Below are 27,406 nucleotides of genomic sequence, written 5' to 3'. Positions count from 1 at the left end.
CTATTTAACATACTGACTAGATTTAAATGACTAGATTTTATATCATGTGATAAAATAATATTAAAATTATAGTTTTTCTCCAAACCCAAAGTGATTTTAATTTATGATTTATAGCCTACATAATCGCAATATCAGTCTTTTTGTTAGCCTACAGATCATTTGCCTACACCAGACCACACATCGAAAACCACAGCACAAATCTTTTATTATTAATTGTAATAATTACTAATAGCAGCCCTGGAAGTTTGTGGTAGATTCATATTTTGACTAGCGGGGTTGCAGAAGAGAGCTCGTGCAGGTTGACCAATGAAGGGCATCTAGAAATTTAGCCCCACCCCTCATCCAATCCGATAATCAACCCGTATGGTTAATTTATATCTAATAATGATTAAATGGAGATTAGAGCCGGAATCCCGGTTCTCCCGCTATAGACAAAAGAGGCGTTTTTTTGTTTTGTAATTTTCAATTTAATGCAAAAAAAAAAAAAAAGGGTTAAAATGTACACGGACCCTAAACACTGCATATGTGAAAGCACCCTTTGTTTCCAGTGGTAGTAAATGCTAGCTTGCTAGCTAACATAAACTACCTCGACAGGATTTCTGATGGGATTTTTGTTATGTAATAAAATTTAGCAATAGTTTCTCATCCATAAATAAATACTGAACTTTAAAGTTAATTTCTCTGACATGGGTAGACGTTACCCATTAATTCTCAGTTAGTCCATCGTTTGTCTGTTCTGCTCAGTTCTAAAAATTAATCCATAATCGTCTGGCTCCTCCAAGGCAAGTGGATAGCTTTATGTATATAGCCTTTTTCCGTATACAAAAACTCCCGCCCAAAAACCTTACTATTTTCCAGAATTGAAATCAGTGATTAGATGTCTGAGAAGTAATACATTTTCCCCTTTATATCTGCGTGGGCTAGGCTGAGGTACGGACTACCTCATAGTATCCCACGGATGGTGCATTTAAAAGATGCTTTGGCAGGCAGTCACCTCCACCCAACCACACCACCATACCATCTTCCTGTCCACACAAATACTGATGACGTAGCCTTGGGGAAGTACTCGGCAGAACGCGCGAGTCCGCGGGATGGGGCCGATGGAAAATGGCGAGTCTGTGTAAACGTCAACAATGTACCATCAAAGGACATGGTTTTCGTCAGGAACTTGACTCGTGGCGGCATAAGCTTATTCGATGTGTAGGTAAGTTCATTTGACATTCTACCTCATACTGAGAGCATCGGTTTGCTTAATAAAGACGTGCGGTGCTGGCACAGCTAGGGCAGCTCTGGTGATGTTCGTGACAAGCGAAGCGGATTTTTTGTTTCTGTCTTCAGACGGTCCCCTCCCTACAACAACCATATATCGCTGATGTTTACTCCATTTTGTGTTCGTTTTGTGTTTGTACTTTGTTTATACTGAACATGCATTCTGTTTGATTCAAGGTTCAGGACTGTCACGTGTATAGATTGTACATAAGCCGATAAAATGCTGTCGTGTTATTTTCCCCATAGTGCGCGCTCCCTATTTTTAGGCCTGCTATATGACTTGTTAAGGTGCAAGGTATAAGGTGATGTAGGATAACTGATGTTTCTGTCCTCAAATGGGTAACGTGTATTGGGGTCGCAGTAAATATTCTTTTATTTTAGCGGGTACATGACAAAATGCAGTTAGGTTTAATCACCCGAAATATTTATTTAACATCTGTAGTTGAATGCAAGCTTAATTTATGAAAGGGATATAGGCTATAGGCAGATGTCTGTTTTGGGAATTAAACGATTCGGTTTTGAAACAAAGCAGTACATATTTCCACAGCGCAGGGTCGCATAGTTTGGTTGATTTATAACAGACTAACGCTGGCCCATCCTAAGACATTAGTAATTAACAAAACACTAAAAGAATATTTTAATTATAAAATCGAATCATTCTTGGACAAACACAGCATAGGACATAAGGTTGTTCTTCTGACCCAGCATCTTGGGTTAAGCATTTTTACCCAACAGCTACACCGATCAGCCATAATATTAAAGCCACTGACAGGTGACGTGAATAACATTGATTATCTCGTTACAGTGGCACCTGTCAAACGGTGGGATATATTAGGTAGCAAGTGAACAGTCAGGTCTCGAAGATTATGTGTTGGAAGCAGGAAAAATGGGCAACGTAAGGTAGTACTGGGCGATTTTCACGATTAATTCGGTTAATTTGAATTAATGTTTTAACGCGATTTTCAAAATGTATTAAAATCGAGAGTGTACGTATGAGTGTACACACATGTATACATATTTAAATTTTTAACTTAAATATCCATAAATGCTATTTAAAAGTTTAAATACAAAGGAAAAACACAACCTTTTTTACCTGATAAACACTGCATCCTACAGCCTATGCTTATTGTGATGGCTAGACAACTGGGTTAGAGCATCTCCAAAACGGCGTGTCTTGTGGGGTGGTACCTACCAAAAGTGGTCCAAGGAAAGACAACCGGTGAACCTGGGACATGGTCATGGGTGCCCAAGGCTCGTTGATGTGCATGGGGAGCGAAGGCTAGTCCGTCTAGTCTGATTCCACAGAAGAGCTACTGTAGGACAAATTGCTGAAAAAGTTAATGCTGGCTATGATAGAAAGGTGTCTGAGCACACAGTGCATCACAGTTTCCTGCATATGGGACTGTCAAGTTGTTCAATATATTAGGCAGCAAGTGAACAGTCAGTTCTCAAAGATGATGTGTTGGAAGCAGGAAAAATGGGAAAGTGTAAGGCGGGCAATTTGAAGGAAAAACACAGCCTTCTTAATCTGTGTTCTACAGTCTATGCTACCTTCAAACACTGCATGCTTAGATTACAAAAAATGTCAAGATAAACAGGCAGACTGAGCTCATAGCAAAGAAAGGTTCAAATATCACTTCAGAGATATGGAATTGGTACGGTCTTGAAAAGTCAGATGAACAAGTTTATGTGAACTATAATGCTGCATTACATACTAAGTGGTAATTTGCTGGTCAGAATTACATTATAGTTTGTTCCATTACATTCATAGTTTGTTAGCAACAAGCTAGGCAACTAACTTGGATGGGTGATGTATATTTTTTTTCTAACAGCCAACTGTATAGTCAGTGTTTTAGATTTAACAAATGAATTTGTCTGTATGTTGATTAATCTAAAGCTAATACATGTACTGTATATACAGTATAAGCCATTTAAAGGTAAGAAGTTTTATTTTGTTTATTTCTGGTGCTGAGCGCAGCCATATTGATTTGACATCACTCCGTAAACAGGGAAGGAATTTGGATTTGTGAAGAATACCCCAAGTTGACTTCTCAGTTGCAGTGGCATTTCATGTCCCGAAAGACATTGTTCCCATTTACTCTGTTGAGAAAGAAGGGTTGACTAAGTTGTGTAAAAGCGGTAACAGTGCCATCTGTAGCAAATAGTGCAAACAAATATATATATATATATATATATATATATATATATATATATATATATATATATATATAATTATTTTTAAATATTTTCTTTAAAGATTCTTTATTTAAAAGAACCATTATTTGCACTGTTTGCTATAGATGGTGCTGTTACTATTTTTGCAACTCTACATTTTCCATTCTAATAAATAAAAAACTTTGAAATTACACGTTATTTATAATTTCATTATGTATGAACAAAAAAATGAAATCATAATCGAGAATCATTCATAAAGCTGAAAAAATTGAGATTCTTTTTTTTTTTTCTTCTTCTTTTTTTTTTTTTTTTTTTTTGCAATATTGACCAGCCCTAGCGTAAGGATCTAAGCGACTTTGACAAGGGCCAAATTGCGATTGCTAGAAAACTGGGTCATAGCACAAGACGGGCTAGCCTTCGCTCCCCGTGCGCATCAATGAGCCTTGTGCGCCCATGACCTTGTCGCTGCTTCACCAGTTGTCCTTCCTTGGACCAATTTTGGTAGGTACTAACCACTGCATACATAGCATCTCCAAACCGGCAGCCCACATGAAGCAGCGACAAGGTCATGGGCGCACAAGGCTCATTGATGCGCACGGGGAGCGAAGGCTAGCCCGTCTTGTCTGATCCCACAGAAGAGCTACTGTAGGACAAATTGCTGAAAAAGTTGTTGAAAAAGTTCTTTTAACTAGAGATGGACAAATTTAGATAAAAAAATAAATGTAGTAACAGGTTTTACATTTCCCTAGTTTTCAGGCTTTACTTGGTTCCACCTGGTTCCAATGGCTAATCATTTCATTGTTAATAACAATCTGGTGGAATTATATCATTTTAGTTAAATGTCAATGTAAGTTTACAATTTAAAAAAAATGTAGTTTAAAATCAGCTGATATCAGTAACTATAGAGTGTAGGCATACAGCATGTCAGAACGCTACCCTGTTTAATCATGTCACGTATTAAAATATCCATATAATTCCTTACAAAAGTATTAAATGATTATCTGAATAGCCTTCATGTGTCAAATCTCTCCAAGTCTCTTTCAAACTGGAGAATGAGATTTTCCAATTTCCACTCACTCAGCTTCTGTCTGACGAATGTGTCCATTGAAGGGAACACTGAGAATGAAAAATATAATATTAATTAACCTATAACCAACATATATATAGTTCAGGATATCATGTGCAACACAAATTTTTGGATTTTGCTGGCAAAGAATGAAGGGAAACGTTTTCATGTTAGTTACCCCAGCTAACTAGCTAGCCAGTTAACAATGTCAAGGGCAGTCAACGGATACCGGCCATTTTCTAGCACTAAATGGTGAACATACATTTACAACATTTATTATTAGAATTCGGTGCTAGTTACTGCTCATCACTGGTGTCACCATTATCCTTATAGTCAGAGTATACATTTCCCCTAGCATTAATGCTAAGGAGGCACTCTGTGAACTGTATGCTCCACCATCGTCCTTGTGCCGAAGAAGTCCTCAGTGTCCTGCCTCAACTACTACTGTCCCATCGCACTCACACTCATCATCATGAAGTACTTTGAGAGGCTCGTCAAGAGGAACTGCAAGACCCTGCTACTCCCCTCACTGGACCCCGTGCAGTTTGCATATCGTTCCGACAAATGATGCTGTCGCCACCACCCTCCATCTGGCCCTCACCCACCTGGACAAAAAGGACACTTCCGTTTGGATCCTGTTCATAGACTTCAGTTCAGCATTCACATTTCTCAATTCAGCATACAATCATTCCTCAGCATTTGACAGGAAAGCTATGCCTGCTGGGACTGAACACTGCGGTCTGCAACTGGATTCTAGACTTCCTGACTGGGAGACCTCAGTCGGCCCGGATCGAGAGTAGCATCTCCAGCACCACCGCACTGAGCACTGCTCAGTCCACTGCAGTTCATTCTGGTGACTCACGACTGTGCAGCAATGCACAGCTCGAATCACATCTTCAAGTTCGCCAATGACATGACGGTGGTAGGTCTCATCAGCAAGAACGACAAATCAGCATGCAGAGAGGAGGTGCAACAACCTGTCCCTGAACGTGGACCAAAAAAAGGGTTGGTGACTTCAGGAGAGCATGGAGCAACCACTCTCTGCTAAACATTGATGACTTCTCCATGGAGATTGTCAAGAGCACCAAATTCCTGACTGAGAACCTCACCTGGTCCCTCAATACCAGCTCCACAGCCAAGAAAGCCAAGCATCGTCTCTACTTCAGGTCGCAAGACCCTGCAAAGGGTAGTGAGGACAGCTGAGAAGATCATCGGGGTCTCTTTTCCCTCCATCACAGACATTTACACCACACGCTACATCCACAAAGCCACCAGCATTGTGGATGACCCCACACACCCCTCACACAAACTATTGACACTCCTGCCATCTGGCAAAAGGTACCCAAGCATTCGGGCCCTTACGGCCAGACTGTTTCTTCTCTCAAGCCATCAGACTCCTCAATATCCAGAGACTGGACTTACACCAACCCAGGCACATACACACGCGCACACACACACACACACACACACACTCAACACCATTGCTAGTAGTTTTTTATACCTTAATGTTGTTTTTAACGTAAATGTTTGCGTTAATGTTGAAACAGTACAACAATCTATAGATTACAATATAAACGCATTTATCAATAACCTGTTTTTTAAATGTGGACTACCTGCTTAAAGCTGTTGCTCTGCCTGACTGCCATCAATCTCACTGCCTGACCTGTCTAAAATAAACAAAAGGAATGGAAACAAATCAATAGTACTTGATTACAAAATGAAGAAACATAAATGGACAACTTTTCTTTTAATTGCATAAAAGCTATTTGTCTAAACATGACAGTTTGGCTGTTCTCATAATATTGTTGCGCATTTCCATAAATGAGCAAGATTGTAACCATTTAGGCTAAGCCTTTAACAGCGTAGTTGTATAGACGTTTAATTCTGGCCTGGTTGCCAATGTTTAGCATGGCCTATTACAAGGACATCAACTTATTTCTTTTAATAAGGCTGAAATGATACAATGTCCTAAATATGTGAAAACGCATATGTAAATGCATTTACATGTGAAAAAGCAAAATTTATAGATTTACACACGAAAAGGTGGAATAAGCACTACTACGTTTTTTTGGGGGGGACGGGGCCCTCTGGAAATAAATGGATAATAACGTAAAGCTGGAGTTATGCATGACATAACTATAATTTTCTTGAACTGCTTGTAATCTATCCCTAGCTTGCATATAAAGTGCAGATTACTGCCCCATTAATTCCATACAATAATTTCAACACATTACGTTTCACACAAAAATTACATATGATGGGTAATCATGGCTAATTACAATGAATGTAAGCTGTTGACCAGAAATGATAAACTTGAATTTTACAAATACTGCCTAGATAGCACTACCTATTCTACAATTACTTATCATACTAGCTAGAAATGCAATTCTATCAGTCTAAAATACAAGCTATAGCTGATGTGAAATCATATAGCACCAGTACACTGGTGCTGTGGGGACAAAGTTTTGACAATTAGAATGAAAACAGGTCAAAATAGCACAATATAGCACAATAAGATGGTATGAGAGCACTTCTTACCACCTCACGTGCACAACAAATCTGTTTTACAATGCCAAATCTGAAGCCACAGAGTTAAAAATTTGATCAATTGAATAAACAAAGTCTATGAACTGGGGATTCGATTAAATTTAAATGAACGATTGAAATAATGAGCTCTGTGGCAAGTGTCATTTTAAAATAAATAGGGCTCTACAGTTGGCTAAAGTGCCCAAATGCTGTGGCCTCTTTCTTGGACATCATAGAGCATGTAGCTGATTTCGTTTGAAAGCTACTGAAGGGCTCTTTTTAACGTGCATGGCATGTTTTGGTTGTTGGCACGTGGAGCTATCAGGATACTTCACAAGTGCAGATGATTCCCTTTTTGGTAATGGCGCATGCTCTCAGAACCTGTTCATGTGACCAGTGCACCCTCTATATCTTGTAACTGTATGTCTGATGTCTGAAGTAATGTAACACATGACCAGGGAGAGCTTGGGGGGCTTAAGCCCCTGATGTTTTGCGTCAAGCCCCTGTTTTTTGTGAATATTATTTATGTTAATATTATCTTGATCTGTTATTTAAAATGCCTTTCTTTCCAAGGCAGCTAATAACCTTTTAACCGTCATATTTTTTGTTGCTGTTAGTGAGACCTCAATTAACGGTGCACCCCAGGAACAATGCACTGGTCACTTCGTCACATTCTTTCATGCACCTTTACCAAAACTGGAATCATCTGCACTTGTCGTGACCAATAGCTCTGGATTGCTATGACTGAAACATGCTACAATATAATGGCCTATAAGAGCCTTTCAGCAGGTTTCAAATGACACCAGCCCATGCCTCTGTGTTCTGTGCTGCCTGAGAAAGAGCTCACGGAAATCTGTCATTTTAGCCGATGTTGGAGCTCTATTTCTGGTTTAAAACGACACATCTGGTGCTGCTACAAAGCCCACTATGTTTCAGTGGCAATTTAATGAAATGTTTAACTCTTGTTTAACTATGGCTTAAGATCAGAAAGGCAGAGCAAATTTGTTGTGCACATTGAGGTGGTGAGGAGTGCTCTCATACTGTCTTATGAGAATGTTGTTTTTTTTTTATCTCTGTTTTCATTCTAATTGTCAAAATGCTGTCCTCACTACACCACTTTACAGTTGCTGTATGATTTCACGTCAGTTAAATGCGACAGTAAATAGCTTGTATTTTAGACTAATATGGTTGCCTATCTAGCTAGTATGGTAGGTAGCTGAAAAGTAGGTAGTGCTAGCTAGCTGGCATTTGTAAAATTCATATTGTTTCTGTTCAACAGCTTACATTCATTGTAATTAGCCATGATTAGCAATCATATATACAAAATTTGTGTTATATGGAAGCTAGAGATAGACGATAAGCAAATAAGCAATTCAAGAAACTTGTAGTTACATCATGCATGAAGAAACTCCACCTTTAAGTTATTGAAACTTATACAATTATATAATTTACATTATATAAAACTTTCAGCAATGTTTAGATAAAATATGAATAAAGATGTACAACCCTCAATGAAATGTAGGTTACCTATATAAACAAATAAAACCTTCCTTAAAACATACAGTCCCCTCTGAAAGTATTGCAACAGCAAGGCCAATTCTTTTTTCACTGAAGACATTTTGGTTTGAGATCAAAAGATGACTGTAAGACAATAGATCAGAATTTCAGCTTTCATTTCCTGATATTTACATGTAGATGTGTTAAACAACTTACAACGTAGCACCTTCAGTTGCAGAGCACTCAATTTTTAGGTGAGCAAAAGTATAGGAACACATAATCTTAAAGTAAATAATACTTAATATTTGGCTGCATATCCCTTATTGGAATAACTGCATTAATTCAGCAACCAACTGACATCACCAAACTGTTGAATTCTTCTTTTGTGATGCTTTTCCAGTCTTGTACCACAACATTTTTCAGTTGTTGTTTGGTTTTGGGGAGTTTCTCCCTTCAGTCTCCTCTTCAGGAGGTGAAATGCATGCTCAGTTGGATTAAGGGTCTGGTGATTTAGTTGGCCAGTCTAAAAACTTCCACTTTCCACTTCTCATGATGAAGTCCTTTGTTTTGTTGGCAGTATGTTTTGGGGCATTGTCTTGCTGCATGATGAAGTTCCTCTCAATTAGAAGGCAGACAGAATGTTTCCGTAGACTTCTTGATTCATTCTGCTGCTAGCATCTTAAGTTACATCATCAAGAAAGATTAGTGAGCCCATTCCTGAAGCAGCTATACTAGCCCAAGACATGATACTACCTCCACTGTGCTTGACCAGTGAGCTCATATGTTTTGGATCAGGAGCAGATCCTATCTTTCTCTACACTTTGGCCTTTCCCTTACTTTGGTAGAGGTTACACTTGGTTCCAGAACTGTCGTGGCTCATCTCTGTGTTTCTTTGTGAATTTCAATCTGGCCTTCCAATTCTTACTGCTGATGAGTGTTTTGCATTTTGTGGTATGGCCTCATTGTTTCTGCTCTTAAAGTCTTCTTCAAAAAATGGTTTGTGATACTTTCACATGTGCCCTGTGGAGGTTGTTTGTGATGTCACTGATTGTTGTTTTGGGGTTTTCTTCACAGCTCTCACAATGTTTCTGTCATCAGCTGCTGTTGTTTTGCTTGGCGGACTGTTTTGATGTCTGGTTCTTAGTACATCAGTGGTTTCTTTCTTTTTCAGAACATTCCAAATTGTTGTATTGGCTATACCCAATACAATGTTGTGCAATGTTTCTGATGGATTTTCCCTCTTTTCCCAGCTTCAAAATGGCTTGCTCTTTTCTCATAGACAGCTCTCTGGTCGTAATGTTGATTTATCCTTTTTAACAACAAATGCAGTCTTCACAGGCAAATCCTGGGGCTCAAACCAAGCGTGGACATTCTGAGCTATTAATTGTTCAAACACCAATCTATTAGGGCACACCTGGGCAACAAGTAACCCCTTTCAGTTATATGTTCCAATATTTTTGATCACTTGAAAAATGGGTGGGTTCAAACAAAAGGGTTAGGGTTAGGTGTTAATATCAGGAAATGAAAGCTAAAATTCTGATCTATCGTCTCATATTCGTCTTTTCATCTCAAATCCAAATGTTTTCAGTGTATAGAAAAAAAAGATTTGGCCTTGCCATTCCAGTACTTCCAGAGGGGACTGTGTGTATTTGTATCTTAGGTCTTTCTTTTTGTTGCTCATTTTAGACAGGTCGAGCAGTAAAGCTGACAGCAGTTAGGCAAGACAGCAGCTTTCCACAGGTACTGTAGTCTGCATTTAAAACCAGGTTATTAGTAAATATGTTTATGTGGCCTGTGGAAGGAAAAACAAGAATATGTCATCTAATATGCAGTCAATTGTATAGTTTCAGCCTTATTAAAGGAAATAAATTGATTAATGTCCTTGTAATCATGCTAAACATAGGCGACCAGCTTTTAATGGCTTAAATGGTTACAGTCTCGCCCATTTATGGAAGCGTGCCAAAATATGCACTTCCATAAGAGAATAGCAAAGTATCATGTTTAGACAACATAGCTTTTATGTACTCAAAACAAGAGCTGGCCATTTATGTTTCCTCATTTTGTAATGAAGTATTATTGATTTGTCTTTCCATTCCTTTTGTTTATTTTAGACAGGTTGGAACCTTCAAGGAACTCTAGAAACAAGAATCTTGATCTGCTGAAGTTTCTCCCGATTAGACTAGATGTATTTCTCTATAAATTGGCAGACAGAATGCATGATGAAGTTCCTCTCAATTAGAAGGCAGACAGAATGTTTTCGTAGACTCCTGAATTCATTCTGCTGCTACCGTCATAAATTACATCATCAGGAAGGATTTGTGGGCCCATTCCTGAAGCAGCAATGCAAGCCCAAGACAAAAAGTGAATTATGATACTTTCACCCCTGCCCTGTGGATGTTGTTAGTGATGTCACTGACTGTTGCTTTTGGGGGTTTCCTCATAGCTCTCACAAAGTTTCTGTCATCAACTGCAGTTGTTTTCCTTGGTAAATTGAATAGAAATATTTTACATAATAGAGGTAAACAGAGGTTGGGAAATTCAACTAAGCTTACAGCTCTCAGACCATTGCCAAAACTCCCCCGCCAGAAAAGACCATCTTCACTGCGTAACTGAGGGAATACAGGGAAAGACTCATAGAGAATAACAGAGTTTCCCTGTAGGTCAATTTATTCTTTTGTGAATATTTGCAACAAGACGAAAAAGGGGGTTTTGGGTAAGCATAGCTCTCAGAAGCACTTATGCGCATACAACGAATATGTCACTGCGGCATGCAATCCTACATGCGTCAAGTAAACACAGATTGGTTGAGCAGGGGAGCATATGGGTTGATGACATGACACATTTTCTGCCTAATGAGGTTTTTTTAAAAAAATATTTTTGTACATGATAAGACATAATACATATCTGGTAAGGCAGCATGATGGTGCATCAGGTAAAGTTTCTGCCTCACAGATCCAGTGTCCTGAGTTCTACCCTGAGCTCAGAATACCCTTAAACTCAGGGTAGAACTTAGGTTACTGTCTGTGTGTTTAATGTGTTGGGTTACCCCAGGTTCTCCGGTTTCTGCCCAGTGTCAGAAAACATGCAGGTAGGCGGATTGGCTATGCTAAATTGTCCCTAGGTGTGAATTAGTGCGTGAAAGTGTTTTGCGTGGTGCGCTATGATGGACTGGCTGCCAATCTGGGTTGAATTTTCCTGTCTTGCGCCTACTGTTGCCGGGATAGCCTCTGGATTCCCTGTGGTCCTAACCAGGATTAAGGTATGGAAGTATTGCGATTGCATTTGAATTTTGGCAGGCTGCATACGCGACGCCAAGGAAGTGAAATGGCAAATGGGGTAATTGCTGCTGCTATTTCAATATGACCGGGTCATAACTCATAAGACATGGGAAATGCAATTGCAAATGGACTTTGCGTTTCTATTTGAACTTTGGCAGACATTGTACGTTTGTGTAAACAAAATGCAAACGGTAATACGTGATTTGCATTTGAATTATGTCACAATTTACGCGTGCACAAATAGAAAATGCAACTGCAAAAGTGCAGTTACTAAAACAGGTACAACTTTGGTACTGTCAGATCTAGTATCTTGGCTTTGTATTTGTATAAATTCATATATTGTCAATATAGTCTTACGACCACAAGTCGACCAATATTGTTGGACACAAGACTCTAATCTGGGTGGTAAGGCTGTGATAAGGCAGGGCAAGGACATGTATTTTTCATTTAATCCTTTTACTTTTCTCGTGTATTTATTGTAATGTCTATTATCCAAGCTAATACACATGAAATAGCAAAATAGGCACATTACATATTCTTTAAATTAAATTAATTATTAAAATAAATTAATTTATTTTTAATGTACATTTTAATGTTTTTATTAGAGTTTACATTAGTCATTTGTACATATTGAACCCGTCTTTTCCATTCAATTAATATACAGAGCAATGGTTGGATTAACAAAAATAAATAACACATAATTGTTTCCCAGCAGTTTATCAATGTCTTGCCCCAAGTCTTTCTGTCATTATCTGTCTTTGATAGTCTTTGTGAGAATTTCCCTCCAAACAGTTTCTGTTGGGGTTTGAGTATTCTTTAGGACAAAATTTCACACTTGGAGAAGAAGTGAAGATGTCACATTTGCTTTTCCTCAGTTTGACAAAGTAGCTTCAATGTAGTTAGCTGCTTTTTCTTATTGTAGCTACCAGCTGTCAGAAGGGAAGTTCGGCTGTAGCTTAGCTACTTAAAACATGAGAATCTAGAGAAACCACTACTCCCTTTATAATATTTTCACTGGATAGTCATGTTATGTTTAACAGCCTTCTGAACTTGCCTTTTATAAATCTTTTTGCTCTGGTTTAATTAACATTGGATTTAGAGGTTCCATCCTCAGAGTTGAAATCTAGGCTAGGATCTTTGCTTTCACATTTATAAGTGAGAATGGTCTATATGATGCAGGGGCTTTTCATAGTCTTTCTTCTTTTTTAACATTAAGCAAATCCATGTAGCTTGACAAGTTATAAATGCGACACTTCTAAGGAGTATATTAATCTTAAGCACCCTAATTCTCCCTAGCCATGTGATGGGCAACTCTTCTTTAATGTTTAATAAAATTGGAATGAGGTTCCGTTCTATCATTTTTCAAAGAGAGAACTTGATTTTCATCCTAAATGAACATTATTTCCTTCAGGGGCCAATGAAATGGAAAACATCGGGTGAAACACAGTTTGCTAGAGCTCCTGTGGGCATTGCTGCAGTTTTAGATAGAGATGTTTTAAAACTTGATGTGTGACCAATTTGTTGTAGGCATTCAAGTAAGTTTGATAATCTGTTGATTAATTTAGTTAGATAAAGTAACACATCTACATAGAGTGAAATTTTGTGTTCTGTACCTTTAATGTTAATGCCTTTTATTGCTGGAATTATAAGCTCAATTAAAGGTACAAAAGCCAGTGGAAAAATAAGTGGGCTTAAAGGGCAGCCCAGGTGTGTGTTCTCTTCCAACAGGAAGAATGATGAACAGTTGGAGATTGTAATAACAATTCCTTTAGGGGATGAATACTATGAATGCCTACTCAGTGAAAGTTTTGCCCACTTTAAAATTTCAAGAGTATATAAGATGAGGAGTGGGTAATGACCCACCGTTACATTAAAGTACATATCTTTATGCTATTTTAGGCATTTTCAAATTTACTTATTTACAAATATACAAATATAAACACTGTGTTCTCTATTGTTGTGAATTCTGAAATCATGTTGTCTGCTACCAATTCCCTGTTGCATGTGGTTCTTTGCCAGTCTGTCATAGCAAAAACAAAGCATTTCCTTAACAGTTGTAATAAAGAACACCACCTATAGGACTGAATGAATTACTTGACTGAAACCCTGCTTTCATAATTATTTTTGGTGACTGAACTTTCTCTAATCATATTCTTCTCCCCATATCTTTAGGTCGTTTATTTACTCTTAAGGGAAAGATGGCTGTATGACAGCAATAGTGCATCATTCAGCACTTTGTTGTAAGGTCTCAACATGCATGCACATGCACATGCACACAAGAAGGCTCTAGCTGTTAGGAGTGGTGTAGGCCCAAAGCGTTTCTGTAGATCAGTGCATGCTCACAATCAAGTTCACGTTATGTGATGGTTTTTCTAGTAGGCCTGGGCAATATAATGTTGCTATTGTGATAACACCATGATACTTTTTTAAAGTTGTGTGTCTTTTGCTTTTATAACTCTTTACGCACTGTAAAAGTAAATGATTGGACATTAAAATGATTTTTGTACCATTTGTTCTTTTTTGGGGGGGGTACCTTATTTTAATATTAAAGGATTTCTGCCTTTGGTGAAATTTCCGTAGGTGCCAATAATCAAACCCATGATATTTATGTGTATTTCTTTCTGCTTCTTCTACCACAGACCTTCCAAGCTTCTCAGATCCCCTCATCCCTCCAGTCGCAAAGGAGATTATGCAGCGAATGATTCAAAAGCTTGCCACGGAATATACCTCAAAAACCAGTTCAGCTCAGGATATACCCCCTTCCCAATCAGTACTTAACAGCACCAAGTACCAAAGCCTGCCACAAGCACCCTTGCTAGACCCAGCTGCCAACACACCCAACTGCCTCTTTGGTTACACAGATTCTGCCACCATTATTGCTGCCTCATCACAGAACCCTGTCCTCTGCAAACTTTTCATGGATGACCAGGATTCTCCACTGGACCTCACTGTTAAGAAGACTGGTGTTGAATCCAGTAACCAAGGTAAATTATTTAATTAAGAGCTAAAATTAAATATAAATGTTAAGCAGTTCCATTAAAACATTGAATTATTAATTGAAAGTATAATAATAACAACACTAAAGAGGTACTAGATGAACATACCGTTCATCTATGAACTGAACTGAAGTGCACTCATGATATTACACTCTTATTTCACTGCTTCACATTTGTGAATACTCTTGTGTGCGGACAGTTCATGACACCTTGCGCTCGTTTTAATTGACTTATTTCTGAATAGTTTGGCTTCTTGCAATATCAGCTTAATATTCAAGACAAGGCAAAAAAAAAGGCAATAAAAACAGATTTATTGAAATACAGTGAAAAGAAGAAAAACACCAATCAGCTACTTAACTAAGAACTCCTAAGGTATAGGAACAGATCAAAGGGATGGTGTGTGTGTGTGTATATGTGTGTGCATGTGCACACGTGCGTGCATGAGAAAGAAAGAGAGATCATGTGAGCATCTGTGTGTGGACACGCTCTTTGCCCTAGAGCTCACGCCTCGAGCATTTTAAGCAATGCAGTGTCTAGATGCTAGTTGCAGTTTGCAGATTGCTTCATTGTGGATGTTCTGAATTAGCATTTTAAAGAGCTTCATGGAAGATGGTGTTGGAAAATAATACCAAGAACATTCCTTTGGAAGATATCAGGGAATGTGGAAAAGATAACTACATGCTTGTGGGTATGTAAAATTACATGTGCCTAAAGTGCGCAACAAGTTTTCATAGAAAAAGTGTACTATAACGCTGCGAATGCCCTCTCATGCAAATCTGCGGACACATGCATGTGCTTTTATAACGTGATACCCTCGTGCAGGTAATCGGCCTAGAGATGCTGCACCTGGCTGCACCTCTTCATAAGCCCTCCAAATGCCTCGCTTAGTGTTTCAGCCAGCGTGCATTTCCTCGTCTGCCCTACCCTAAACCATATAATTTGTCCTTTTAGACAAACGGGCCCTGTACTGTGCTTCAGAACACAGGAAGCGCTGAGCCCCATACCAGAGCAACACTAGTGCAGTGTGTCAGCATAATGAAAAATACTAAAATAACCCTTTCCCTTTTTTATTTAAACGTGTCTAAATGTGTCTCCCAGTAACATTTCAAAATAGCACGAAAATCCATCTTTGATGTTTCTAATATTAATTTGTAAAATAAATAAACGAAACAAAAGAGGAGTTTGTGATATATACTCTCACTACCCCATTTGTAAATTAAGCAATGCTGTATGGAGTCGTGGCTACAAACATGACCAGTGTTGAAACTATTTGTGGGCACAGCCTCTAACTCTCTTACCTGGTGGTGATATAGATGTTTTGTATGTAAACAGGTGCATTACACTTTTATTGTAAATTATATAGTTTGATATCACTCTGGTATCATAAAAGCCAAGTACTATTATTTCTATATTACTCATTATTGCTACTAGTACTACTACAGTACTCGTTAAATCAGTTTCATTTGGTAATCAGTGTAGGTACGTATTAATTAACAATGGCTGTTCGTTTCTTTAAGTAGTCAGTCTCATAAAATTACTTGGATATTAATATTCAAGACTTTGGTTATTAGTAAAATAATTAATGATAATTAAATTATTATTAAATAATTATATTTAATCTATTTATCTAATTAATTTTACCAATATCAGCTGCCATGAATCAATTATTATAACTTAATTATTAGTTAAGGATAATAACAGTGATTTATAGTTATCCGAGTTCTTTTTTAGTAGCTTGGCTTCGGTTTTGATCTAAGAGACAGCAAACACACAGTTGGGTCAATAGAATAACATTTATTGAACACAAATCAGCAAACACAAATTACAACCAAACAGAAATGGTAGTGGAAGCTTTGAATAAGTGGATGTTTCAGTCTGCGTGCATGTGTGTCACGCACGAACAAAGGGCACACTCAAGCTTGGCTTGACAACAAAGGGAGTGTTCTGATGCCTGGGTGTCCACATACAAAGGAGCTATATCTCCAATTAATGACTCCCAGTTTTTGAATGAGTGGATTAAGAGGGAGAATAAGAGTGATGTGATGCACTTACTCTGTTATCCACCAGATAACTACAGAATCAAAATAACGCTGTTCAGGGATGAATGTTATCGGCTCTGAATGTGATAAACTAGGTTTAATGTGGAGATCGAGCAGAGATGTCTCTGAAGGTTTTACAAATGGCTTTTGCACTTCGATGACCGCCACATGGCTCATCATGGGCAAGCTGGTTGGTTGGAACGGCCCACCGTGGTGGCTCATCCGGTGGGTATAGATGTCAAGAAAATCCTATACAGAAACAGCTGATCTTTATTTGGGGTTAATCAATTCTAAGAGTGTGGGTACAGTTATGCCAGGTTATTCTAAGTATTTCTTTTTTTTCCCCAAAACTTTACTTTATTAGGGCCCAAGCACTGAAATCATATATGTATGAAACTCAGTACACGCATTGTTCTCATTGACCCGAACAACTTTCGCCCTGACAATCATTAGCTCTGCCCAACAGGAAGTCGGCCATTTTGGATTTTGTGAAAAGTGCATGCTGTGAACTTTTAAATACTCCTCCTAGGGGATTCACGTGATTGTCACAAAACTTGTTCAACATTATGCCAAGACAATGAAGATGATGTGAGGTGAGGTGTTGCCATGGTAACGCATCAAACTTTAATACTCATTTTGGATGTTTTTGAGGCTCTCAGCATGCTTAAAATTTCATGAAATTCTGCACACACGTCAGAGTTGTCGACCGTTAGGTGTAGGCAAAAGCTAAGACATGGGCGTGGAGGGGAGCTCTGTAGCGCCTCGTTTTGACTAAAGTGGTGGGGTGAGTTTTACCTACAGTCACCAAACTCAGTACATATATTGTTCTCATCAAGCAGGACTTTTTTCAAATGACAGTCGTCAGCTCCGCCCAACAGGAAGTAGGTCATTTTGGATTTTTTTTAAAAGACATCTACTATATAGCTATAATTACACATTACACAAGGCACATAAACAGAGCTATGTTGCACCCCCTTAAATGCATGTGCCCACTACACATTACTTCACTACAACTAATTAATGACTAATAAGGATAACAGCATATATGTCTTATATTCTTCATGCATTATATCACCAAATATGAGCTGTATGTTTGGACATGGAAGCTGTTGTAAAGCCTTAGACCTGGGCTTAACCTAACACATCAGCACAAAACAAGTTACAATACAGCACTCGCTTCACTATGCATTGTTTTCATACACCCACCGGGTGGCAATGGTGCCGTAGTGCTTGGGCCCATCATCGCTGCTTGCAGCTATATTTTCACTTGAATCTTAATGTCTATATCAAATGAAAGTTGGACAAAGAAGACACGATTTATCTTGGTTTCATTTTTTACATCATAAAACCTGCAATTTTAACATGGTTGTGTGGACTTTTTATATCCACTGTTTACAGTCACTGGTATGAACACACTGAGCTGGTACTGTGTAAGATGTGTGGCTGTGCCTCCTGATGTGTGGAACAGGAGAACAATCAGAAGAAAAAATATGGTTGGGACTTTAAACACACCACATGTGGTAGATGGCCAGAGATAGAACTATAAAAATAGTCTTGATGACAGAATAAGTTCCAAAGTACAGTAACATTAATGGGAATAATGCTACAGGGTTTGGGGCTTATTTTTCCTCAACAAAAAATGGAGGTTATTGACTGAGTCACCACATTGATTAGCAGAGTAAAATTGCATGCAAGATAAGAGAGACAGATCAGAGAGAGAAAGGGGAGATTCGCAGCACTGCACGCAGTTTCCTTCATTTAATTGCAGATTGTAAAGTCGCATGAGAGGAATGCAGCTCAAGGCTTTAACGAGCTTACTGAAGATGAATGATGAATGAATGATGTCTGTTGAGCTTATATTTAGAAATATGTAGGATTCTGATGATGCCACAGCCATTTGTGGCTGGGAGTCCCAGAGAGCAAAACTGTTCATTCTCTGTGGGTTATATACTCTCTCTCCTATCAATTACAGTGACAAAAAAAATGCAGCAGTTTGCTGCATCTCTACAAATATTGCTAGCTGAATGTTTGAAAACTGCTACAAAGCCATTTCGGCCCACCAGCTTGATAGCTAACTCACCATCCCCATATGGAATCCCATACAACTGGTACGGGATATTCATCAAAAGATAAAAATAATTTGCAGTCTTATGCATGTGCAAGCTTTGTCTGTCTAAAAGATAAGAAGTTATTTATAGGATGAATTTGAAATCACTGAATTTATTTTAAATCTTAAAAATATACATCCACAGTGATTCACTTAAAATTTAACAAGCACCATGGGATTACTTCACAGATGGTGTCCTGGATCTCTCAACCAAGAAAAAACAAAGCAGAATCTCTCTCATGCCCTCTCATGACATCTCTGCCATACCTGTAGTCAAAAGGTGAGCACAGCAATCTGTATGAAGTTGTGTTTTCTGTTTTTATATCCACCCTTTGAATTCTTTTGTGTTTCCTGTTTACTGCCTAATTTTTCTTCTGGTATTTCTGATGTCATATTCATTCAGGTAATAAGTCAATTTACTGTTAACATGATGATTACTGTTAAAATGATGGATTGTGTTTTTCTTCAGCAACTACTATGTATTACTCCCTATTGACCATAATTTTTTTTTGTTATAATTGTTTATTTAATATGCAGTATACTATAAATTGAAAGTTACTAATAAACCCAGATTAGTTCCTAATGTGTTAAAGAAGTGGTGTCCATAAAATTTATAAAAGTGACAATGAGTGTTTATGGCAAATTCACAAATAGGAATGCAACCTACTGGATGTAAAGCAGATTTAATTGGTTGGGCAATAATGGGAAAGATGACTTACTTTAATTATATTCCTAAATCTAATTAGTAGTGTAGTAAAATAATTTTTTGAGCTATTGATTAAGTACAATTGCACTGCCATACTGCCTGTTATTTTTTTCTAAATGGATTGTAAGGTAATGGATAACTGGTGAATTTTACTTAAATTACTATTTTACTTTACTAACATGCAAAATTACATATTTTTCAGTTATGTAATGAATGTAATGAATTTTATTTTTGTGAAAACCTCATCCTTATTATAAAATGTTAACAATGCATTATGCATTCTGATTACTTTACTAATTTAGAGTTAGCATCTAGGTTCCTTATTGATTTGGCAATTTGCATGATATACACTATATTGCCAGAAGTATGTGCACGCCTGACCAATCACACCCATATGTGTATGTTGAACATCCCATTCCAGATTTACTCTCGTCTTTGCTGTTATAATAACCTCAACTCTTCTGGGAAGGCTTTCCGCTACATTTTGATGTGTGGCTGTGGGGAATTGCCCATTCAACCACAAGAGCATTAGTGAGGTCAGACACCGAGAGGCCTGGCATGCAATCAGCGTTCCAATTCTTCCCAAAGGCGTTTAATGGGTTTGAGGTCAGCATTAATTGAGGTCAGACCACTAGACTTCTTCCGAACCAACCATGGCAAACCATATCTTCATGGGCCGTGCTTTGTGCACAGGGGCATTGTCATACTGGAAAAGGTTTGGGCCCCTTAGTTCCAGTGAAGGGAAAACTTAATGCTAGAGCATACAAAGACATTCTAGACAATTTTGTGCTTCCAAATTTGTGGCAACAGTTTTGGGAAGGCCCACATATGGGTGTGACAGTCAGGTGTCCACATACTTTTGGCCATATAGTGTATTTTTATGGTGTAATGAATTTATTTGTTTTCCTCAAAATACTATGGTTTTTTTTGGTATGTGCATATGTTGATCTAGAGGCAGTTCAATGTACTGTAATTTTATTCCAAAAGCTAAGCATGGAGACCTTTTCCAAATTAAAAAAACTTTAGGAACCATAGTAAGATGTTTGTATATTTTTTGTCTTAATTAGGCAACCCATGATAACTGATCAAAACTACCAAGAAATTGATGATAAGGATGGATTGCCACAACAAGGTTTGCAAGATGGCATTTGGGAGAACCATACTTGCTCTACCCCTTTTAAGCCTCTACTTGCCAAATCACTTCTTGTAAAGGAGGAACTCCAGAGTCAGAAGCATTGCTTTCTTGGACAACCGTCACCTCTTTCTTTGGCCAGCTTAGAGACGGCAGGTTTTCTCAATTCCAGTCAAACACACCCTCTCCTGTCTTCTGATGGCTTCTGGGAGAAACCGCAACTAGATGTACTGGAGTGTAAACCAGCCAGCAGCCATCTTAGTGATCTAAAGAACCTTTCACTTGTCTTAGAAAATCATGGAACCTTCACCAAAGGTACCAGTGCCTGCCATAGCAAGTCCCTTGATATCTTTGCCTTTACAGCAAAGAAAGATGCAAGAAACTCCCCTCCAGTTGACTTGAAGATTCCACAAGTAAAGGGTATGGATCTCTCCTGGAACTCCAATGGCAACATTTCTGATATCTACAATTACAGCTCCGTTACTACGGGCAGTGTGCAGACAGATAATTCTCTCAGCAGGAGGCTTAGGGCCATTTTGCCCAAACAGAGTAGTAGAGCTGGTTTGGGAAGCCTCTTTGATGGAGGTGGGGTGAGTGAGTATTTAGGCACTGATGGCGACCAGTCGACATCTGGACCTCAGTATCCAACCTCAGATCCAGAAGCAGATCCAACAGTCTCCAAGCAGCCACGCAAAAAAAGGGGCCGGTATCGCCAGTATAACAGTGAGATCCTTGAGGAGGCTATTGGTGTGGTGATGAGTGGGAAAATGAGTGTTTCAAAGGCACAGAACATTTATGGTATTCCTCATAGTACCCTGGAGTACAAGGTGAAAGAGAGGATGGGCACACTGAAGAACCCACCAAAAAAGAAGCTTAAAATGATTATGAGGATAGATAGACAAGACTCTGCAATTACTGCAGAAACCGAATCTACATCAGCACCAACTGCCACATCTAGCACAGTGCAAGAGGATGTATTATAGGTGCTGAGAAAAACAAAAAGATTAGTAAATACACCATGTTCGAAAAAAATCAAATGTTATTGGCAGAAGGACAGGGCTTTAACTGTGCCAATTTACTTTGCAGTATCTGGGTGAGCACAACTATCCAATACAATAGATGAAGAACAATATTACAGTGGTCACTCCAAAGCAGTTCTTAGGTTGTATTTTTTTAATCTCACAAAAAGTAACATTACTAAAGCCATGAGGGAGGCAAAAACAGATATTTTGTATAAGAAAATAAGGAATATTATGTTTAACCCCCTACTTGCTCTATCTCCTATGTTCAGCTACATGCAATTTAAAAAAAAAAAAAAACATTTTTGGAGGCAGTAAAAATGGGTTACATTTACAGTAGCAAGTCAAAGGAATGACACAAGCCCCTTCAAGAATGAATCTTTTTCCCTCTTGTCCCACAATTCCCTTTCTCATGCTACAGGTTTATAATATTCTTTGGTAATTAAACTTTTAAGTCTGCAGTGATTATTATCGGGTATCTGATGCTAGTGTGTCTGTCTGTCTGTATGTCTATTTATATAACTGTCTATTTTCCATTTATAGTCTGTTAGATTAAAAAAAATGTTAGCCATGTTATTTTAGAACATGTTGCTTTAGGAAAATAGTAATTCAGGGATGAATGATTTGAATATTTAAAATGGTTAATTAATTAATTAATTTATTTTATTTATTTTTTTCTTTCTTTTGCACTGTACTTTCAGTCTGGGACTTACCAGATACTGGTTATTCTGGCGATAATGTGGTGACCTGATTACCTCAGCGTTATTTGCATTATGCACAGTCTGTGTGGCTCACTTCATGATACTAAAGAAGTGTCCTCCAATGAGAGCCTCATATTTTATTATTATTTTTTTTTTTCATCATTTTAAAGACCAATGCTGGCATTAATCGCTCTAAACGGGTATGAACAGTCCCCTCCGAAAATATTGGAATGGCAAGGCCAATTCTGTTGTTTTTTTTCCATACACTGAAGACATTTGGGTTTGAGATCAAAAGATGAATATGAGATGATAGATCAGAATATCAGCTTTCATATCATATCCTGATATCAACATTTATAGTTCTATGAAAAAATATTTGCCCCAATCCTGATTTCTTCTGTTTTGTGTACATCTCATACTAAATAGTTTTAGATCTTCAAATTAAATACAACATAAAACAAAGGCAACTTGAGTTAACACAGAAATTATTTATTTTTTTATTGAAGCAAAAAAGTTATCCAACACCTATTACCCATGTGAAAAACTAATAACAATCTTTCACAGAACTGTGGTGGACTTTTGGCCCACTCTTCTTTGCAGAACTGCTTTAGTTCAGCCACACTGGATGGTTTTTGAGCATGAACTGCCCGTTTAAGGTCCTGCCACAGCATCTCAATTGGGTTCAAGTCAGTACTTTGACTAGGCCACTCCAAAACTTTAATTTTCCTTTTTTTGAGCCATTCAGAGGTGGACTTACTCCAATGCTTTGGATCATTGTCTGGCTTCATAATCCAGTTGCGCTTGAGTTTCAGCTTACAGACTGAAGACCAGACATTTTCTTTTAGGATTTTCTGGTAGAGAGCAGAATTCATGTTTTCCTCAATTATTCCAAGTTGCCCAGGCCCTGAAGCAGCAAAGAATCCCCACTCCATCACACCACCACCACCATGCTTGACCGTAGGTATGATGTTCTTTTTGTGGAATTCGATGCTTGGTTTACACCAGATGGTAACGTAACGGTACCCCTGTCTTCTAAACAGTTCCACTTTTGACTCATCAGTCCACAGAACATTCTCCCGAAAGGTTTGAGGATCATCAAGGTGTGTTTTGTCAAAATTAAAACAAGCCTTAATGTTCTTCTGGATTAGCAGTGGTTTTCACTTCGCCACTCTTCCATGGATGCCATTTTTGCCCAGTATCTTTCTGATACTGGAGTCATGAACAGTGACCTTTATTGATACAAGGGACGCATGTAGTTCCTTCAGTGTTGTCCTTGGCTCTTTTGTAAGTTCCTGCATGAGCTGTGCTCTTGGTAGAATTTTGGAAGGTCAGCCACTTCAAGCAAGGTTCACTGCTGTGCCGAGTTTTTTTTCATTTAGAGATAATGGCTCTCACTGTGACTCTTCTTTGGAGTCTCAGAGCCTTTGAAATAGCTTTATAACCCTTCCCAGACTGATGTATTACAATCACCTTCTTCGTCATTTCTGGAATTTCTTTCAACTTTGGTACAGTGTTTTACTGGGTAAGACTTTTTAACCAACTTCATGATGTTGAAGAAGTTCTATTTAAGTGTTGATTTGATTGAACAGGGCTGGCAGTAATCAGGCGTGGTTGCGTCTAATCCAGCTGAACCCCATTATGAATGCAGTTTCATAGATTTGGGGAACTAGTAACTATGGGGGCAAATACATTTTCACAGAGGCCCAGTTGGAATTGGATAACTTTTTTTGCTTCAATAAATAACGTTAGCATTTAAAAAATGTATTTTGTGTTTAGTCAGGTTGCCTTAGTTTTATGTTAGATTTTGTTTTAATTTCTGAAACAAGTATGTTGAGCCCCAGGTTTCACCTGTGAAGACTACATTTGTTGTTAAAAATGATAAACCATAACGGCCAGAGAGCTGTCTATGGGAGAAAAGCAAGCCATTCTGAAGCTGAGAAAAGAGGGATAATAATCAGTCAGCATTGGGAGTAGCCAATATAACAATTTGGAATGTTCTGAAAAAGAAAGAAACCACTGATGTATTAAGAACCAGACACTGAACAGGTTGGCCAAGGAAATAGCAGCTGATGACAGAAACATTGTGAGAGCTGTGAAGAAAAACCCAAAAACAACAGTCAATGACATCATCAACAACCTCCACAGGGCACGGGTGTAAGTATCACAATCCACTGTTCGAAGAAGACTTTGAGACCCGAAATATAGAGGCCATACCACAAGATGCAAACCACTCATCAGCAGTAAGAATCGGAAGGCAAGAATAATATTCACAGAGAAATACAGAGATGAGCTACAAATCTGGAACCAAGATTAACCTCTAACAAAGCAATGGAAAGACAAAGTGATGGAAAGTGTGGAGAAAAAAGGATCTGCTCTTGATCCAAAACATACAAGCTCATCGGTCAAGGACAGTGGAGGTTGTATCACGGCTTGGGCTTGCATGGCTGCTTCTGGAATGGGCTCACTAATCTTTATTGATGGTGTAACTCATAATTGTAGCAGCAGAATGAATTTAGAAGTCTACAGAAACTTTCTGTCGGAGAAATGCATCCTCCCCTAATAGGGAAGAACTTGATCATGCAACAAGACAATGACCCAAAACATACTGCCAATACAACAAAGGACTTTATCAGGGGAAACCTGATAACCTGATAACCCAACTGAGCATATATTTCACCTCCTGAAGAGGAGACTAAATAGAGAAACCCCCAAAATAAACAACTGAAAGAAGCTGCAGTACTAGCTTGGAAGAGCATCATCAAAGAAGAATACAACAGTTTGGTGATGTCAGTGGGTTGCCGGCTCGATGCAGTTATTGCAAGCAAGTGATAAGCAACCAAATATTAAGTGTTATTTACTTTAAGACTGTTTGTTCCTATACTTTTGCTCACCTAAAAATTGTGGTCTGCCACCAAAGGTGCCATGTTTTAAGCTTTTTAACACATCTAGATGTAAATATCACGAAATGAAAGTTGAAATTCTGATTCTACTCTCAACCAAGAGTAGACATTTAGAGCTATTAATTGTTTAAACAATAAAAGGGAACAACTGCGCAAAATAAACAAACAAACAAATAACTAACTAACTAACTAACACCTATCAGTTATATGTTCCAATATTTTCAATACTTGAAAAATGGGTGGGTTCAAACAAAAGGTGTCCTGATCTAAGTTGTTTAAAACATTTAGATGTTAATATCAGGAAATGAAAGCTGAGATTCTAATTTATTGTCTCATATTCATCTTTTGGTCTCAAACCCAAAAGTCTTCAGTGTACAGCAAAAACAAAAGAATTGGCCTTGCCATTCAAAATACTTTCGAAGGGGACTGTAGTTGTTACTGACATTTTCATTGAGATTGGCATTGCTTCTAAGGGTGTGCAGTGTGGAGTAAGGGTGTGCCCAGTAAGGAGTAAGTTTAATTTAAGTTTAAATTATTCTAATTATAATAAGAAGAAGCCCGTGTCTGTACACTATTTTTCACTGAATCTCAGGGTAACTGAGACAAATATATATCAATATAATCGAAATATTGATTATATAGTTAAAATAGGACTGTATGTAAGGTGTCTATCAGGTCTAGCTAAGCTATTAATGATATAAACTGGCATAGGGAAATAGATCTTCAAAGGATTAGTTGAAAGTTTGGCAGGAAACCTCTGAGAATAGCACTTTTTGTAAATAACATTTGGAAGCATGTGATGATAGTATCGGTTGCAGTAGCAGGTTACATAATGGTATGTGAAGTCAGAGGGTGGAACATTAGTGTCTTAAAATAACCAAAATACTGCAGCTCTGACCCAAACATATTTACCTTTTTAATGTACACTGGTTGACAACTTGAATTGTGTGTAATGTATTTGTAGACTTAGTTTTCTGGATTCTTTCTATATATATATATATATGACAGCGCAGATTAATGCGTGTGTGTGTGTGTGTATATATATATATATATATATATATATATATATATATATATATATATATATATATATATATATTAATCTGCACTGTCTGTTATTTATTTATCAAAAGTTTGTGTTCTACTTTTGCATTTGTCCTGGTGCTCACCTAGTCTGAAGATTTTTTTCAGAAAATCACTTTGTTAAATTTGTTTTTATGTATTACTCACTGTTATTTATTTAGTCAATTTCATTCTGTAATCAAATGGCATGAACCCAATGTTAAAATATAAAATTAACCTAATTTTAGCTGTCAATCTGCATGTTGGTGCATGCCATTTAGATGTTTTTTATTTTTTATTTTATGTTTTTAACCATTATGTTAATGAATCCTCCTGTCCAAAACAACCTCCTCTGAGAGTCTTCATGCTTTCCTATATTACATGCATATGAATGTAACAGAGCCTTAAAATGGTTTGTAAAAGATGACACCATTTAGGTTGAAAAATCTTTTACTGTTGCATTTTGCTTATTCTTAACACAATACAACTGTAGCCTTCAACATTGTTTATCTCAGGATAAATGGAACTAAAGGGGCTGCAATATTTTCAGTCATAGGACAACAGACTTCTCTGTATTAGTAGTGTGTAGATATACAGGCATAGTCATATGGCTGTCTTTGTGCAACTCCTATACCTCAGCCTTGGAAAACACATTCATGTGTGTGGCTCTTTCACATTCAGCATTGCCTGAAGATTTGAGTCTTTGAATTGTATGACAGATCAGTACTTGCATCCAATTTATTCATCTATTATTTATTAAAGAGACTTTTACATAAATACTATGTAATGGATATTTAGGTATAATACTGTGTTAGAATAGACACATCAGGGTTTTGGTTTTGTTTTTACCAAAATATGAACCATGGTTTAACCATTACATTTTATTTATTGCCTACAATTCAGGACAGAAGTTCAAAATGAAAACTGGAAATG

General features: G+C 37.8%; 1 protein-coding gene across 2 annotated transcripts; it reads left to right on the top strand.

Moving 5' to 3' along the window:
• Positions 1–173: 173 nt before the first annotated feature.
• Positions 174–26,458, top strand: lcor (ligand dependent nuclear receptor corepressor). 2 transcript variants are annotated; one of them, XM_026946678.3, is made up of 4 exons: positions 174–1,204; positions 14,451–14,795; positions 19,143–19,233; positions 20,727–26,458. In XM_026946678.3, the coding sequence occupies exons 1-4, from the start codon at positions 1,108–1,110 to the stop codon at positions 21,772–21,774; spliced, it is 1,581 nt and encodes a 526-aa protein (XP_026802479.1). In that variant the 5' UTR covers positions 174–1,107; the 3' UTR covers positions 21,775–26,458. The 2 variants fall into 2 exon arrangements, with proteins under 2 accessions (XP_026802479.1, XP_026802480.1); XM_026946679.3 differs by having other exon boundaries at positions 1,083–1,200.
• The last annotated feature ends 948 nt before the right edge of the window (positions 26,459–27,406 follow it).

The sequence above is a fragment of the Pangasianodon hypophthalmus genome, chromosome 25, assembly GCF_027358585.1.
Source record: "Pangasianodon hypophthalmus isolate fPanHyp1 chromosome 25, fPanHyp1.pri, whole genome shotgun sequence".
NCBI classification, from domain to species: domain Eukaryota; kingdom Metazoa; phylum Chordata; class Actinopteri; order Siluriformes; family Pangasiidae; genus Pangasianodon; species Pangasianodon hypophthalmus.
The sequence above is the reverse complement of the archived record's forward strand: the minus strand, read 5'-3'. Positions and strand labels throughout refer to the sequence as shown.